The following is an 18,637-nucleotide window of genomic DNA, read 5'->3' on the forward strand; positions in this document are numbered from 1 at the left end:
AATAGTCGCGGCGTAAAAATAAATAGTCACAGTGTCAAAATAAATAGTCGCGCGTCAAAAGAATAGTCGTGGCGTCAAAATAAATAGTTGCGGCATCAAAATAAATAGTTGTGCGTCAAAAGAATAATCGCGCTTCAAAAGAATAGTCGCGCTTCAAAAGAATAGTTGTGGGCATCAAAATAAATAGTCGCAAGCGTCAAAGAATAGTCTCGGCATAAAAATAAATAGTCGCTGTGTCAAAATAAATAGTCATGGCGTCAATATAAATAGTCATGGCGTCAATATAAATAGTCGTGGTGTCAAAATAAATAGTCATGGCGTCAATATAAATAGTTGCGATGTCAAAATAAATAGTCATGGCGTCAATATAAATAGTCGCGATGTCAAAATAAATAGTCATGGCGTCAATATAAATAGTCGCGGTGTCAAAATAAATAGTCATGGCGTCAATATAAATAGTCGTGGTGTCAAAATAAATAGTCATGGCGTCAATATAAATAGTCATGGCGTCAATATAAATAGTCATGGCGTCAATATAAATAGTCGTGGTGTCAAAATAAATAGTCATGGCGTCAATATAAATAGTCGTGGTGTCAAAATAAATAGTCATGGCGTCAATATAAATAGTCGCGATGTCAAAATAAATAGTCATGGCGTCAATATAAATAGTCGCGGTGTCAAAATAAATAGTCATGGCGTCAATATAAATAGTCGCGATGTCAAAATAAATAGTCATGGTGTCAATATAAATAGTCGCGGTGTCAAAATAAATAGTCATGGCGTCAATATAAATAGTCATGGCGTCAATATAAATAGTCATGGCGTCAATATAAATAGTCGTGGTGTCAATATAAATAGTCATGGCGTCAATATAAATAGTCGCGATGTCAAAATAAATAGTCATGGCGTCAATATAAATAGTCGCGATGTCAAAATAAATAGTCATGGCGTCAATATAAATAGTCATGGCGTCAATATAAATAGTCATGGCGTCAAAATAAATAGTCATGGCGTCAATATAAATAGTCGTGGTGTCAAAATAAATAGTCATGGCGTCAATATAAATAGTCGTGGTGTCAAAATAAATAGTCATGGCGTCAATATAAATAGTCGTGGTGTCAAAATAAATAGTCATGGCGTCAATATAAATAGTCGCGATGTCAAAATAAATAGTCATGGCGTCAATATAAATAGTCGCGGTGTCAAAATAAATAGTCATGGCGTCAATATAAATAGTCATGGCGTCAATATAAATAGTCATGGCGTCAATATAAATAGTCGTGGTGTCAATATAAATAGTCATGGCGTCAATATAAATAGTCGCGATGTCAAAATAAATAGTCATGGCGTCAATATAAATAGTCGCGATGTCAAAATAAATAGTTATGGCGTCAATATAAATAGTCATGGCGTCAATATAAATAGTCTCGGTGTCAAAATAAATAGTCATGGCGTCAATATAAATAGTCGCGATATCAAAATAAATAGTCGCGGCGTCAAAATAAATAGTCATGGCGTCAATATAAATAGTCGTGGTGTCAAAATAAATAGTCATGGCGTCAATATAAATAGTTGCGATGTCAAAATAAATAGTCGCGGCGTCAAAATAAATAGTCGCAGCGTCAAAATAAATAGTCGTGGTGTCAAAATAAATAGTCATGGCGTCAATATAAATAGTCGTGGTGTCAAAATAAATAGTCATGGCGTCAATATAAATAGTCGCGATATCAAAATAAATAGTCGCGGCGTCAAAATAAATAGTCATGGCGTCAATATAAATAGTCGTGGTGTCAAAATAAATAGTCATGGCGTCAATATAAATAGTTGCGATGTCAAAATAAATAGTCGCGGCGTCAAAATAAATAGTCATGGCGTCAATATAAATAGTCGCGATATCAAAATAAATAGTCGCAGCGTCAAAATAAATAGTCATGGCGTCAATATAAATAGTCGCGATATCAAAATAAATAGTCACGGCGTCAAAATAAATAGTCATGGCGTCAATATAAATAGTCGTGGTGTCAAAATAAATAGTCATGGCGTCAATATAAATAGTCGTGGTGTCAATATAAATAGTCATGGCGTCAATATAAATAGTCATGGCGTCAATATAAATAGTCGTGGTGTCAAAATAAATAGTCATGGCGTCAATATAAATAGTCATGGCGTCAATATAAATAGTCATGGCGTCAATATAAATAGTCGTGGTGTCAAAATAAATAGTCATGGCGTCAATATAAATAGTCGTGGTGTCAAAATAAATAGTCATGGCGTCAATATAAATAGTTGCGATGTCAAAATAAATAGTCGTGGCGTCAAAATAAATAGTCGCAGCGTCAAAATAAATAGTCATGGCGTCAATATAAATAGTCGCGATATCAAAATAAATAGTCACGGCGTCAAAATAAATAGGCATGGCGTCAATATAAATAGTCGCGATGTCAAAATAAATAGTTGCGGCGTCAAAATAAATAGTTGTGCGTCAAAAGAATAGTTGTGGGCATCAAAATAAATAGTCGCGAGCGTCAAAGAATAGTTGCGGCGTAAAAATAAATAGTCGCAGTGTCAAAATAAATAGTTGTGCGTCAAAAGAATAGTCGCCGGCGACAAATTTTTTTACACTGAACATTTTCGTCGTTTTGCGAATTTTTCACTGTTTCGCGAATCTTTCTAAAGATTTGCGAATTTTTCGGCAAAGCGAAGGGGCCAGATTCGCTCATCACTAGTAATGATCTCCTCTTAACCCTTGTTTAGTTAATTCAACTTATCTAAAGATCATCTGAAATTGAACTCGACTGAAATCTCTACTGAAGAGGATTTGACCCTCCACTGACTGGTTCTTCATGGCTGGAGAATTTTCCATGATCTTCATGTCGTGTCCTCTCTATGCTCCATCCTTTTTCCCTGCCTCTCCTGCTCCTGATATCATGCACAGGAACGGCAGAGTGGCTGGGGAAAAACAATTTGAGCAGATGATCCCGAAACATCTCATGAAATCAGCAAAGAGACAGTTGCGAATTGGTCGGCATTACAGGGAACGTTTCAGCAAATATAAATTACTGGTGAATTAAGGTTTCCATCAGTCCCCGTTTCACGGGGACAGACCTTGGTTCATATTCCCTATCCCTGTAAAAAATTGTCCCCGGCTGGGGGGAAAAAATTTGAGCAGTTGATCCCGAAACATCTCATGTAATCATCAGTGAGACAGTTGCAAATTGGTCAGCATTACAGGGAACGTTTCAGCAAATATAAATTAATGGTGGATTAAGGTTTCCATCAGTCCCCGTTTCAGGAGGACAGACCCTGATTTATATTCCCTATCTCTGTAGAAAATTGTCCCCAGCAAATGTCCCCACCTCTAAAGACTGTCCCCTGGCTGTCCCTATGTCAACAGAACCACCCCCCTATCCCCACCAATTGCTGCTATTTCAGGACAGGAAGAAGAAAGGAGTGGTCTTCCGTCACCTGACCCCCTTTCTTCCTCACACATCTGCCAAACTTCCTGCACCAGCTTTAATGTTGCAGCAGGAAGGAATATATATAAAAACATTTTGGAGCTTTTCTAGGGAAATATATTAAGACTAAAACATGTAGCTGTGATGTTAAGCGGGTATACGGCAATGGGGGCGTGGTCAAAATGTGGGTGGGGCAGAAACATCTACATGGTGCACTCTGTGTACCGCAGGCCACTTCCTGTCCTTGGATTTCACTTTGAAAAGCTGGTAATAGCTGACTATAAAAAATATGTAAAGAACATAAGCTTTTCAAAAATATAGAAGTGACAATGGAGGGTTATTTGCTGTTACGACGTTGATATATACAGGATATTTTCAGAATGACCTCGACAAATGAATATAAAGCTCTGTAAACAGCATTTAGTAAACAGCCAAGCTGGAATTAAACCTTTCCCTCGCCACCTATTTTTAAAGCAGGCCAAGAACACAACGCCGGCCTAACTGCCGTAAGCAATAGGGATTGAACGTACATTGGTTATTGGGCACAGAGGAAACAGGCTTGGAACGTATTCAAACCTGCCATCTGCTGCTGCTGCTGCTGCTGCCCGGTTCATTTATTAATAAACACACAGTAATCAACTATAGGCAAACAAACCCCCCGGTAGTTATACCTACAAAGGATACCGTTGTACGGTGCAGCACGGCGGCACAGGGTTTAGCATTGTTACTATGCAGTATTGGGGGTCCAAGGTTCAATTCCAGCTAGGGTATTATCTGTAAGGGATTCTGTTGTGATTTTATGGGGTACTTTTTATTTCTAAATGACACTGTTACACAGCAAATAATTCCCTTTGCCATTTAACCTTTTATTCTTGTACCAACAAATGTATTTGTAGCTGTAATATTGGTGTGTAGGCGCCATCTCAGTGCATTGTGCCTGAGTCTGAGCTTTCAGCCAGCGCTACACATTAGACCTGCTTTCAGCTAACCTATTGTTTCTCCTACTCCCATGTAACTGGAGGAGTCCCAAGCCGGACTTGGATTTCTTACTATTGAGTGCTATTCTGATACCTACTGGGAGCTGCTATCTTGTTCCCTTCCCATTGGTCTGCTGATCGGCTGTTGGGGGGGCGGGGGGGATATCACTCCAACTTGCAGCACAGCAGTAAAGTGTGCCTGAGTCTGAGCTTTCAGACGGAGCCGGCGCTACACATTAGAACTGCTTTCAGCTAACCTATTGTTTCTCCTACTCCCATGTAACTGGAGGAGTCCCAAGCCAGACTTGGATTTCTTACTATTGTTTGCTATTCTGATACCTACTGGGAGCTGCTATCTTGCTCCCTTCCCATTGTTCTGCTGATCGGCTGCTGGGGGGGGGGGATATCACTCCAACTTGCAGCGCAGCAGTAAAGTGTGACTGAAGTTTATCAGAGCACAGATCACATGACTGTGGCACCCTGGGAAATGAAGAATATGGCTAGCCCCATGGGAAAAACAGATTACAATGCAGGATTCTGCTGCAGAAGCTCTATTAACTGATGGGTCATGTTTTCCCATGACAGTGTTCCTTTAAAGTATAATAATATGGAGTCTGATCAGATGATTTACTTACTCATCCAATGGCCCTACAATGACCAGTGTGTATCTCTCCCCCAAAAACCTGATTCACCAAGGCCACAACTCTTTTTTACCAATCTTCCAATGGGAAGCTATACCTTATATGACAACCATGATTCAGCAATGAAGCACAGTTGGAAGTTATGCCAATGCTCTTTGAAGGATCAGGAAAAGCAGAGAAACCCAGGCTTTGCCATCTCTGGTACTAGGACTTTTATAAAGCAATGTAACAAAAAGTACAAAGTTTGGCTAGATCTAGTTACCCACAGCAACCAATCAGATGTTTGTTTCCAAACATCATCAAATGCTTTCAACGATTGGCCAACACTAAAATTGCACTTTTTATTGCATTACTCCATTTGTGACATTTGGTAACACCATTCCACCTACCTTCTGTGCATCTCCTCAGGGTTCCACATTCCTTGAGATGTTGCGGTTGATTGTGACTCATATAGCATCCACATTGTATGCGCTGTGCAAGTCTGAGGTGCACACACAGTGTGTACAATGCAGGCTCTATAAAGCCATGTGTTCCAATTGAGGTGGAAGGTTCAAGCTCCTACATTGCTGTTTTAGTTTACCAAACTCAGGCAAGACCAACATCAAGAAAAGAGGGACTGTCAAACCCAATATTTAGAACCTCAAGACAGCACATAGAAGAAAAAGTGGCATGTAAAATACTGGGTTTGTAGACTGACACTGAATAGAGATTGCTTTAGACCAGTGATCCCCAACCAGTGTCTTATGAGCAACATGTTGCTCCCAGTGTCCTCAAAGTAGGTGCCCATTTCTTAATTCCTGACTTGGAGGCAAGTTTTGGAGATAAAAGATCATGTGTACTGCCAAACAGAGCCTCCTGTAGGCTGCCGTCCACATGAGGCTACCAAATAACCAATCACAGCCCTTAATGGCCACCAACTAGTACTTTTCATGCTTGTTTTGCTCCCCACATTATTTTATATTTAGATAAAAATGGTTGGGGACCCCAGCTTTAGACCAATGTTAAGGTGGACATTTCGGTCTCTATGTAAGACCTTTATCAAAACCAAGGTCTTAGATGGAGACTAAAATGTTCCTGTTGTAATGAGTCCACCTAAACCTGCTCAGCAAGGCTGTTTTTTTTGGATCATCCATATTTTTACATCAGGAGGGTATGGTGGTTGGACAAGACTGAGGTATAATAGGGCACAGTGTCTTGGCCATTCAAGAGGAGCAGTCAAAACTCTAGGGGGTTATCATCTATTATTATTGAAATTAGGGGTTTCTGTGCTGTGTGGGGGTTTGGAAGCCGGAGTTCCTTTTAAAAATAAAAAGTGCAAGGTAGAAATAAAACGTACTTGGTGCCAAGAGGTAACACTAAATATCATCCAAACAAATATTTGAATTATTTAGCCTTGTTTTGTTCTGCTCTTGGGACTCTGAATTGTTTTAGCCAAATACCAACCTTTGCAACGGTAACTTGGCATTTGAAGATTTTTGTTCTCCCCCCAGTGAGTAGCCGGTCTCTAACCACGTCGCTATATTACTGTATAATTAAGTCAGATATTTTCCTTGACAATAAAGCTGTTATACAAAGCTTGTATCCATTCAAGCAGTGAAACCGACTCCGGCACATTGAAAACAAAAAGACGAACTGATGAATTTTCATTACAAGAAATAGAAGGTAATGTTTCCCAGTTACATTTTGATATACGCAGCAAATCTGGGGGTGGGACATATCGGCATTTGAAAACCCAAATGATGGGTCTCCTGTGACAGAATAGGAAATGATTTCCAATGAGAATTAAGCTTTCACCTTTATAACCTTTTCAGTGCCTCATGGATCATGTTAGATATCATAATTGCTTGATTGGTTGGTTAATAGTGATGAACGGATCTGTCCCATTTCGTGAAATGGAGAAAATGTAATGAAACGCATTTGTCGCGTGATTTTTTTTTGTCGCCCGCATCTCTTTTTTTCGCCCGCGTCTATTTTCGGTCGCCCGCGACCACGCCCTTTTTGACATGACCACGCCCATTTTGACGTGCCCACGCCCGATTTGATTCGTGGCAAAAAAAATTTCCGCACAGCAAATTTTTCCGGGCCAAATTTTCCCGGAAGTTTCACAAAGCTATTTGCCAATGGCGAAATGTGGAAATTCGCTGCCAATCCATGTCTGGTGAATAGCAAACTAACTGACAGTTATGTCCCATATGGCTCCCCTGAAGTCACTAATTGGTTACTGACTGTTAACAGCTTAGAAAGCTGGAAAGGAGGAAGTAGTGTTCCGGCAAAAATGTCATCAAATGGGACATAACTGTCAGTTGGTTTGTGAGCACCCAGGTCAGATTTAATAGCAAACTAACTGACAGTTATGTTCCATATGCCCTTCCTCAAATCACTGATTGGATACTGACTGCTAACAGCTTAGAGAGCTGGAAAGGAGGACATAGTGTTCTAGCTATTATATTATGCAAAAATGTAGTCTATAAAGGCTGGAGTGGGCAGATGTCTAACATAATAGCCAGAACACTACTTCCTGCTTTAAGCTCTCTAACCTCTTAGTTAGTCAGTGACTTTGGGGGGGGGCCACATGGGGCATAACCGTTCAGTTAGTTTGTGAGCACACAGGTCAGATTCAATAGCAAATTAACTGACCGTTATGTCCCATATGGCCCCCCTCAAGTCACTGATTGGTTACTGACTGCTAAAAGCTTAGAAAGCTGGAAAGGAGGATGTAGTGTTCTGGCTATTATATTAGGCAAAAATGTAATCTATAAAGGCTGGAGTGGGCAGATGACTAACATAATAGCCATAACACTACTTCATGCTTTCAGCTCTCTAACTTTAGTTAGTCAGTGACTTTAGGGGGGGCCACATGGGACATAACTGTTCAGTTAGTTTGTGAGCACGCAGGTCTGATTCAATAGCAAACTAACTGACAGTTATGTCCCATATGCCCCCCCTCAAGTCACTGATTGGTTACTGACTGCTAACAGCTTAGAAAGCTGGAAAGGAGGAAGTAGTGTTCTGGCTATTATGTTAGACATCTGCCCACTCCAGCCTTTATAGATTCCATTTTTGCCTAACTAACTATATTAAAAACATTTTTTATTTTGGGCAGTCTGCATTATCTGCCTCGCAATGACAGCCCTGCCGTCGCTTCAGTAAAGTGTTCCTGTAGGCCGAGTATCCATTCTGCTGTTTCCCAATATGCTTCCTCCTTGGTCCCTACTCCAGCCAGTGTGACCAGTGGCCCCTAACCTTTCATTGCCGCCCATATGATTGAAACAGGGTCCTATGCAGGTTGTGAAATAATTCATTTTGACCCCCCCAACCCAGACCAGTAAGTTGCTTGGCCGGCTTAATATGAGGATATATGTGGATGTCATCTATAAAGGCTAGAGTGGGCAGATGTCTAACATAATAGCCAGAACCCTAGTTCCTGCTTTCAGCTCTCTAACCTGTAAGTCAGTCAGTGACTTTAGGGGGAGCCACATGGGACATAACTGTCAGTTAGTTTGTGAGCACGTAGGTCAGATTTAGTAGCAAACTAACTGACAGTTATGTCCCATATGGCCCCCCTCAAGTCACTCATTGGTTACTGACTGCTAACAGCTTAGAGAGCTGCAAAGCAGGAAGTAGTGTTCTGGCTATTATGTTAGTCTGCCCACTCCAGCCTTTATAGATTCCATTTTTGCCTAACTAAATATATTGAAAACATTTTTTATTTTGTGCAGTCTCTGCCGTCCTGTAGGTCGCGTATTCATTCTGCTGTTTCCCAATCTGCTTCCTCATTGGTTCCTCACTCCAGCAAGCGTGACCAGTGGCCCCTAACCTTTCATTGCTGCCCAAATGGTTAAAACAGGGGCCTATGCAGGTTGTGAAATAATTCATTTTTACCCCCGCCCCCCAACCCAGACTAGTAAGTTGCTTGGCCGGCTTAATATGAATGTGGCTAGTCCTACATTAGTGGATATTTCCTTCACACCGATGTTCTATCAATGAGGGAAATAAAAACAAGCACGACAATGCGAATATGTTGGATAATAGCTCTGTACTCAAGGCTGAATGGAGCAGAACCACAGAGCCCGAGGCACAGCTGGGCACAGCCATACTCCTATTCCTATTCGCTGCCTGGGCTTTTCATCTGCAGCATTTGTGTATCTCAGACATTAGCACAGATGGGATGAGTCCTGTAAACGTTCGTTCTGTGTCTGTTCCTCGGCCTAATGAACAATGCCTAACGAGCAAACAATGATAATTAGCCCACATAAACATGTGTATAAATAGACTGTGGTCTGGCCAAGCGGCCAAGCGGCCGTCATAATAGGAAATGTTTATTCTCTTTCAGGGTCGGACAGAAAGCATTTGCTCGAGGCCGAAAAGGCTGCTTAATGTTATTTATATGAGCTCATTCTGGAACTATATTTCCCTCTGTGTCGCTTTATCTCAAAAGTAACCTTTTTGTAGGACGTAGAGACTCGGAGGTGAATAGAAACGGGCAATTTAGAGAGATAAGTGCCGCACAATAAATCTGCTTTCTGATTCTGACCAAATGGCATTTTACATTTCATGGTTTTGGAGAGGGGAACAGACAAGGAAATAAATGAATAGGAGAAGAACGCCAGTGGTCTAACGGCCTTGGACCATCAATCTAAAAGGTGATTCTCACATAAACTATTTCTTTAATGGAGAAGGAAAGACATTTTGGCATTTTATTTCCAATAGATTCGCCACATTAGTGCCGCCTAGAATGATATATTTATTCTGCAGAAAGCTTTACCACACCTGAGTAAAGAGCCCTATAAGCTCCCTCTGTTTGTTTAAGTTAGCAGCTGCCATTTTAGCTTGAACTGTTGAAGGAACTTCAAGCACACCGGACAACAGAGTCTACTAAAAGACGGTCTTTATTTTTCCATATAAAACTAAGGTGCCTGCACGTGCGCACGTAATCAACCAAGTGCACATGCGCACGAAACGCATTAAAGTTCCTTCAACAGTTTATGATTTTCCCTTTCAGCTATGGGTTCGGGGCCTTGAGCACCCGGGCCACTCCTGGACTTTGGTGATCTATTTGATTCTTATTTGATTTATTGACTTCTCTTAACTGGTTTTGGGATTGAACATTTTGGAGACAGGCTCGGGGTTTACACACCCGAGCCTCCATGAGTTACTGGTATGCTTTATATCACCATCCCAATATAAATCTTATAATTTATTTACTATTTCACTTGGAGTTCATTTAGTTTTAGGGTACATTTTTGGATGCCATTTGAGCTTGGTCTCAGTAGCTTCCTGCTGTAGCTCTAGCTGCTGGTAGCTCAGATTACACGGCACAGTTGGGAAGGGGAGCGAGTTGAGAAGGGAGGGAGCGAGAAGCAAACTGAGCAGACTCCTGCCTGTACCCTGAAGGATTTTTCTGAGAAAAGGAAGTCTGACACAGAAGAACATGTATACACAAAAGGAGACAAGAAATCCTGTTTCTTTTGATAGAGGACCCAGTGCAGCGTTTCTGTGAGTGCTTATGGCTGTATTTACATAGACCTTTCTGATAAAGCTTACTGAGTTTTTACCGTCTTCTTTAACTAAAATATAAAAATAAAAAAATGAAATCTCACCCCAGCCAAACAGCGTGAATCCCCAGAGATACTTCTTGTCAGAGATAAAAGCCATGAATATGAGACTGTGCAGGTACAGTCCCTCCACCAGGATCCAGTAGTAGTTGGTTGCCAGGAAGTAGAGGAAGAATGTGACAACCACTTTGCACCCCACCTAATGGAGGAATAAAGGTTCTGTTAGGTTCTTTTGAACAGTAGGGGAGCTCTTTGTAAAAAACTGCTAGAATGTCAGCCATAAAGCAGGGCAGGACTGCTGCTTACAATGGGGGGATCTGATAGGATCTGTGCCACTGTGACAGAATGCTCTGTTATACAGATAGCTAGAATCTCAGCCATAAAGCAGGGCAGGACTGCTGCTTACAATGGGGGGATCAGATAGGATCTGTGCCACTGTGACAGAATGCTCTGTTATACAGATAGCTAGAATCTCAGCCATAAAGCAGGGCAGGACTGCTGCTTACAATGGGGGGATCAGATAGGATCTGTGCCACTGTGACAGAATGCTCTGTTATACAGATAGCTAGAATCTCAGCCATAAAGCAGGGCAGGACTGCTGCTTACAATGGGGGGGATCAGATAGGATCTGTGCCACTGTGACAGAATGCTCTGTTATACAGATAGCTAGAATCTCAGCCATAAAGCAGGGCAGGACTGCTGCTTACAATGGGGGGATCAGATAGGATCTGTGCCACTGTGACAGAATGCTCTGTTATACAGATAGCTAGAATCTCAGCCATAAAGCAGGGCAGGACTGCTGCTTACAATGGGGGATCAGATAGGATCTGTGCCACTGTGACAGAATGCTCTGTTATACAGATAGGTAGAATCTCAGCCATAAAGCAGGGCAGGACTGCTGCTTACAATGGGGGGATCAGATAGGATCTGTGCCACTGTGACAGAATGCTCTGTTATACAGATAGCTAGAATCTCAGCCATAAAGCAGGGCAGGACTGCTGCTTACAATGGGGGGATCAGATAGGATCTGTGCCACTGTGACAGAATGCTCTGTTATACAGATAGCTAGAATCTCAGCCATAAAGCAGGGCAGGACTGCTGCTTACAATGGGGGGATCAGATAGGATCTGTGCCACTGTGACAGAATGCTCTGTTATACAGATAGCTAGAATCTCAGCCATAAAGCAGGGCAGGACTGCTGCTTACAATGGGGGGGATCAGATAGGATCTGTGCCACTGTGACAGAATGCTCTGTTATACAGATAGCTAGAATCTCAGCCATAAAGCAGGGCAGGACTGCTGCTTACAATGGGGGGATCAGATAGGATCTGTGCCACTGTGACAGAATGCTCTGTTATACAGATAGCTAGAATCTCAGCCATAAAGCAGGGCAGGACTGCTGCTTACAATGGGGGGATCAGATAGGATCTGTGCCACTGTGACAGAATGCTCTGTTATACAGATAGCTAGAATCTCAGCCATAAAGCAGGGCAGGACTGCTGTTTACAATGGGGGGGAGGATCAGATAGGATCTGTGCCACTGTGACAGAATGCTCTGTTATACAGATAGCTAGAATCTCAGCCATAAAGCAGGGCAGGACTGCTGCTTACAATGGGGGGGATAGGATCTGTGCCACTGTGACAGAATGCTCTGTTATACAGATAGCTAGAATCTCAGCCATAAAGCAGGGCAGGACTGCTGCTTACAATGGGGGGGATCAGATACTATCTGTCCCACTTCCTGCTGCTTCCTTTCCCAGGCTGTGCATTCAGCACAGTGCACTGTAGGAACCAATCAGCAGATAGGCTGACCTGAGGGAACTGAAGCCTGTTTCTTGTGTGACTGCTGGGCTGTGATTGGCTCTCCCCCTCCTACTGTGCTTCTGGCAGGGACTGTTAGGACACGCCCACCCCTCATTTGAAACACAGACAGGGACCTGAGAGGATCTATAGGGAGCCCCAATAAAGGGGCCATTTTTACAGCCCCATATATAATTCATAATTGCCTACAAGATTTTTATCTACTTGCAATTGGTCTCGCTCTAAATCACGCAGAACGAGCGACTATTAAAGAAGAGCCGAGAGAAACAATGGATCACAACTCACAAACTGCATCTTGTCGGCCGGAGGGATTTCCGTGATAAACTTCAAATCTTCTTCCGATATTAACTCCGTCTCTTCCAGGGCGGAGCCCGAGTACAGGACCGCGTCCTTCACAAAGATACTGCCGGCTCTCAGCATGAAAGAGATAAAGAGGTGCATGTGGATGTAGTTCCGCGTGCAGTGGAGTCGCCTGATTGGTCAAGAAAGAAAGAAATTAAACGGAAAAGCCATTTCTCCTTGTAGATTGTAAGCTCTTTTGGGCAGGGCTCTCTTCCCCTCCTGTATCGGTTACTGATTGCTTTATATGTTACTCCTTGTAGAGTGTAAGCTCTTTTGGGCAGGGCTCTCTTCCCCTCCTGTATCGGTTATTGGTTGCTTTATATGTTACTCTGTATGTCCAATGTATGTAACCCACTTATTGTACAGCGCTGCGGGATATGTTGGCGCTTTATAAATAAATGTTAATAATAATTATGGATCTGTCCATTGGCTGAGGGGCATCTCCTGGTCACAGACCATAAGCCCAATGGCTGAAATTATTATATATCTTTATATTATTGACCAATTGGGCAGTTCAGCCATTGGGTTTCAATTAAAAGCTCAGTAGAGACAGGACATGAATGGCTTTATGTAATGTGCAAATGTGAAATGTGCACGGCATTGTGGGAAATGGAGTTTAGACAAAAACACCTTTTTAAGAGCACTCTACATTAATGGTGATGTTGCCCATAGCAACCAATCAGCAATTAGATTTGAACGGTCGCCTACAAGTTAGAAATAATGATGAGCGAATCTGTCCTGTTGCGTTTCACCAAAAAATTAGCGAAACTGCTGCAAAATTTGTGGTTATCGCATGACTTATTTGATGCCCGCTAGTGATGGGCGAAAAGTTTCGCCAGGCATGGATTCGCCGCACGTCCAAAAATTGTCGCCGGCGTCAAAAAAGAATAGTCGCGGGCGACAAAATAATAGCCGCGCGACAAAACAATAGCCGCGCAACAAAATAAGAGCCGCGGGCGACGAAACAATAGCCGCGAGACAAAATAAGAGCCGCGGGCGACGAAACAATAGCCGCGCGACAAAACAATAGCCGTGGGCGACGAAACAATAGCCGCGCGACGAAATAATAGCCGCGGGCGCCGAAACAATAGCCGCGCGACGAAACAATAGCCGTGGGCGACGAAACAATAGCCGCGCGACGAAACAATAGCCGCGGGCGACGGAACAATAGCCACGCGACAAAATAATAGCCGTGGGCGACAATTTTTTTTTTGTTGCACGACATTTTCGCCGTTTTGCGAATTTTTCGCCGTTTCGCGGATCTTTTGAAAGATTCGCAAATTTTTCGGCGAAGCGAAACGGAACAGATTCGCTCATCACTAATGCCCGCAACTTATTTTTTACGCAACCAATCACTTGCCAAACGTTCACGGAAGTTTCAGAATTTTGCAGCGAATCCATGCCTGCCAAAAAGTTTTGCTCATCCCTTGTTATAAAAAAAAAAGCAAAGATCTGATTGGTTGCCATGGGCAACACCCCCAGTGATGTTTGCTTACACACTATATAATAATAATATAATAATATATATAATATATAGTATAATAATATAATATGCCCCTTCGTCAGGAGCAGCAGTGCAATGAATATAAAAGGAACAACAACAATCAACAAACAATACAAAGCATTCAAAAGTTTTAATTAGAAGCAGATTTAAAAAAAATCTTTTGTGATCACATATTCAACTGTCTAAAAAATGTAAAAAACTAAATAGATTCAATGTTGAAACAACACCTCCGATAACAAATAAACTCTGTAAAACACCATTGTATTCCACAGAGCTTATCTATGATCTGCTATGTAACCTCCACCTTTTCTCCTTTTTTGCAGCTTGAATGGCCGCCCCAATGGCATAAGGAGGGCTCAACAGATACAAAATGAGGCAAACACTGGCACCATAATAGTCTAAATATATGAGAATCATAACGTCTTGATTGGATGCTACACTTGAAGTGAATATTCTTACCTGAAATATCCCAGAATTAGGACAGCCACTGTCAGGGAGCCAAGGGAGATGGAATAACCAACGGTGTATATCAAATAGAGTCGATCAAACACCTCCTGTGTATAAGGGAGAGAACGGATAGAATGTCAGTTTGGTGGGTATACGGATATACCAAGAGTATTTCTCAACACAGCCATTTGCTATACCTACGGGTGTCAAATACGATGCACATTTTTAGCTACACCAGGGATCCCAAACCTTTTTTATTTGTGAGCCACACAAGCATGAAAAAGGTTCTTTGGGAATGCCAAATAAGGGCTGTGATTGGCTATTTGGTAGCCCAATGGGGACTGCTGGCCAGCAGGAGGCTCTGCATGGAGTAAAACTGTCTCTGGGCTTCCAAAACTTGCCTCCAAGCCAGAAAGGTAAAAATGGCACCTTCTTTGAGGCCACTGGGGTGATTAGCAACATGTTGCCCCCAAGCCACTGGTTGGAGATCACTACACTATATTTCCAATCTTCTCTTCTTACACTGAGTGGAAAGATCGAATCAGAACTCCTGTAGCTGATAGACCTTTTCCTTGTATCACATAAACTCTACATACAAAATAATGGACCCATATTGCAAAGTGATGTCTTTCCTTTGGGGGAAAGGGATATTGAATAAAAATAAAATACTAAGCCCGACATGTAACAAAAGGCATTAAGTTTGACGAGGAGCAGTAACCCATAGCAACCAATAAGATGTTCAATTTTAAACAGGGGACCAGCAAATGCTACACGCTGATTGGTTGCTAGCTGTCGTCTGAAATTTTTTTCATGAAACAAAACATTAATCTGAAGAAAAGAGAAACAGGACAGATTTGTTCATCACTAGTTGCTATTGGTTACTGCTCCTGGGCAAACTTATGGGCACATTTACTAGAACTCTAACATTTCTTGCACGCATCAAAAAAAGTATGTGTATTTCGAGAATTTTTCGGCGAAGCAAAATGGAACAGATTCGCTCATCACTACTCATTTCCACAAATGTCTGATATTTACTTAAAAGCCTGAACTGAAAAAGCCTGTGTGGGAAAAAGTTGGAGAAAAGTTGCAAAACATATAATTGCCGAATGCGTCCGATTGCGTTTTTTTCGTAATGATCGGTATTTTGCGATTTTTTCGGGAAAATTATCGCGACTTTTTCGTTACCAATACGATTTTTGCGGAAAAAAGGCGAGTTTTTCGTAGCCATTCCGAAAGTTGCGATTTTTTCGTAGCGTTAAAACTTGCGCAAAAAGTTGCGATTTTTTCGTAGTGTTAAAACTTGCGCAAAACGTCGCGCCTTTTAAGTTTTAACGCTACGAAAAAAGCGCAACTTTTCGCGCAAGTTTTAACGCTACAAAAAATTCGCAACTTTCGGAATGGCTACGAAAAACTCGCGTTTTTTTGCGCAAATCGTATTGGTAACGAAAAAGTCGCGATAATTTCCGAAAAGTCGTAAAGGCGCCGAAAAAATCGCAAAAAATACGAAAAAGTCGCAAAATGTTCGTTTTCCAATCGGAATTTTTCCAATTCGGTCGGAATTCGTGTCTTAGTAAATCAGCCCCATAGTAAACCTAAAAAATATTCTGACTTTTTTTTCTGTGACTATTAGGGGGAGATTTACTAATCCACGAATCCGAATCCCAAATAGGAAAAATTTCGAAAATTTCGCCGTCTTTTCGTTGCCTTCGCAATTTTTTCATATTGAGCGATTGTAAACGGCGGAAAAAGCTACCCGATTTTTTTGCGACAGCAACGAAAAAGTCGCGGAAAAATATCCGAAAAAGTCTTTATCGTATTTTGCGCCATTATCTCGGCGCCGGCGCGATTTTTTCGTATTGAGCGATTGTAAACGGCGGAAAAAGCAATCCGATTTTTTCGCGACGGCGACAAAAAAGCGGAAAATATATGAAAAAGTCGCGAGGGCGACGAAAAAGTCGCGGAACATCCGAAAAAGTCGCAACGGCGACGAAAAAGTCGCAAAAATACTGATCATTACGAAAAGAACGCATTCGGACGCCTTCGGACCGTTCGTGGATTCGTAAATCTCCCCCTAAGGGGCACATTTACTAATCCACGAACGTCCGAAAGCGGGCGAATGCGTTTTTTTCGTAATGATCTGTATTTTTGCAGTTTGTTCGTCGCCGTCGCAATTGTTTCGTATTTTGAGCGACTTTTTCATCGCCGCTACGACTGTATTGTATATTTTCCGCAACTTTTTTGTCGCCGTCGTGAAAAATTCGGATTGGTTTTCCGCCGTTTACTATAGCGCAATCCAAAATAATCGCGCAAAATACGATAAAGTCGCGACGGCGCCGAAAAAGTCACAACAAATACGAAACAATCGCGACGGCGACGAAAAAATCTCAAAATTTACGTTTCCAATCCGTTTTCCGGATTCGAGGATTAGTAAATGTGCCCCAAAGTGTTAAAAACTCAGAATCGGAGGAAAAAATGCCCCCTTAGTGCCTTTTATTACAGAATCCCTTACATGACTGTGAAACACATCAGAATTGAATACAATATAAGTAAAGGGGGAAGGTTGGAAAACAAATCAGACCTGATGTTTAAAAGCATTTTTCAAAAACACAAAGAGCTTTAATGGAAAAGGGAACATTCGCCCGATACGTCCAGATTTATTTACTGGTGTTTATTTGTAAATGGATCTGAAAATGCGCGTCCTGAGGAATGAGAGAGAGCTTTCTCCCATCTGTTCCTATTTATATCAGATACAGAGAGAGACAAAGGCACGTTGGGGAGGACAAGCTGTTGCGTTCGGACAATGGGCAAGAGAAGAGAGAGCAGCGTGGGGCAGAACTGGGGGGTATCTGGGCGCTCGCCCATTCAGATGCTTCCTACACCCTCACAATGTTGGCACTGAGCAATAATATACTCGGGTTTCAGTAATCTATCAACAATGTCTTCACTTCAGCTTCAAAATGACAGATAAGACGCAGTGATGAGCTAATTTTTTCGCCAGGCATGGATTCGCAGCAAATTTCCGCATTTCGTCATTGGCCAACTTCCATGAAAATCTGCCATGGAAAAATTAATTGCGTGGCAAAAAAAATTGTTGCCCGTCAAATCGGTCGCGGCCGCTTCCAATTTGGGTGCGGTGCGTCCAAAAAGGGCGTGGTCACGTCAAAAAAAGTTCAGGCAAGAAAAAACCCGACACGGACGGCCAAAAAAGATGCAGCAACAAAAAAGATGTGGGCGACAAACAAAAAATCTCGCAACAAATGTGTTTCGCAAATTTTACACCGTTTCACGAATTTTATGCGAACCGAAACTGGATAGATTTGCTCATCACTAATAAGAAGCATGATGTCAGCGCACATATTACACTATTTGGTGAGACCGCTGGATAAAAAACATACTTCCAAGCAAAATTCCCTGCTGTCTGTATTAACCTATAATAAATTCCAAAGTACCCCTTTCTAAACATATCCCCAATAGTTTTCCAGAAGATTGCCAACGCAAACTGAGATTCACCATTTTTTTCCAGAAGATTGATGATGGGAATCAACTTGGTCAAGTTTGCGTTTACTCAATGCTGAAGAAAGAGCCATGGGCGGAGGCCCATGGCTCTTTCTTCAGCATTGAGTAAAGGCAAACTTGACCAAGTCGATTCCCATCATCAATCTTCTGCTGATTCCTAATTGAGGGGCCACCTAGATACACCCCAAACTGATCCAGATCCAAATTAGACCATCAAGCCAATGCAAAGTGACACTATTTGGAGAGGCCGCTGGATAAAAAAACATATTTTAAAGCAAAACTCCCTGCTGTCTGTATTAACATATAATAAAATCCAAAGTACCCCTTTCTAAACATATCCCCTTTAGTATTCCATGTCTCTGCCCATGGCTCTTTCTTT

The 18,637-nt window shown here is 41.9% G+C and overlaps 1 protein-coding gene and 1 non-coding gene across 2 annotated transcripts in view; both read right to left on the reverse strand.

Annotated features, from left to right (window-relative positions):
* pth1r (parathyroid hormone 1 receptor) overlaps nt 1-18,637 on the reverse strand; it is a 227,986-nt gene that overhangs the window by 26,354 nt on the left and 182,995 nt on the right. Inside the window, exons 5-7 of the mRNA XM_002939365.5 lie at nt 14,755-14,849; nt 12,735-12,921; nt 10,674-10,827 (exon numbers count right to left, since the gene is read on the reverse strand). Coding sequence (XP_002939411.2) covers nt 10,674-10,827; nt 12,735-12,921; nt 14,755-14,849 — 436 coding nt within the window. The remainder of the gene's footprint in view (nt 1-10,673; nt 10,828-12,734; nt 12,922-14,754; nt 14,850-18,637) is intronic.
* mir460a (microRNA mir-460a) lies at nt 5,517-5,599 on the reverse strand. The gene has a single exon (NR_161934.1). It is a non-coding gene; the product is annotated as a microRNA mir-460a (primary transcript).

Source organism: Xenopus tropicalis, chromosome 6 (assembly GCF_000004195.4).
Source record: "Xenopus tropicalis strain Nigerian chromosome 6, UCB_Xtro_10.0, whole genome shotgun sequence".
Lineage (NCBI taxonomy): Eukaryota > Metazoa > Chordata > Amphibia > Anura > Pipidae > Xenopus > Xenopus tropicalis.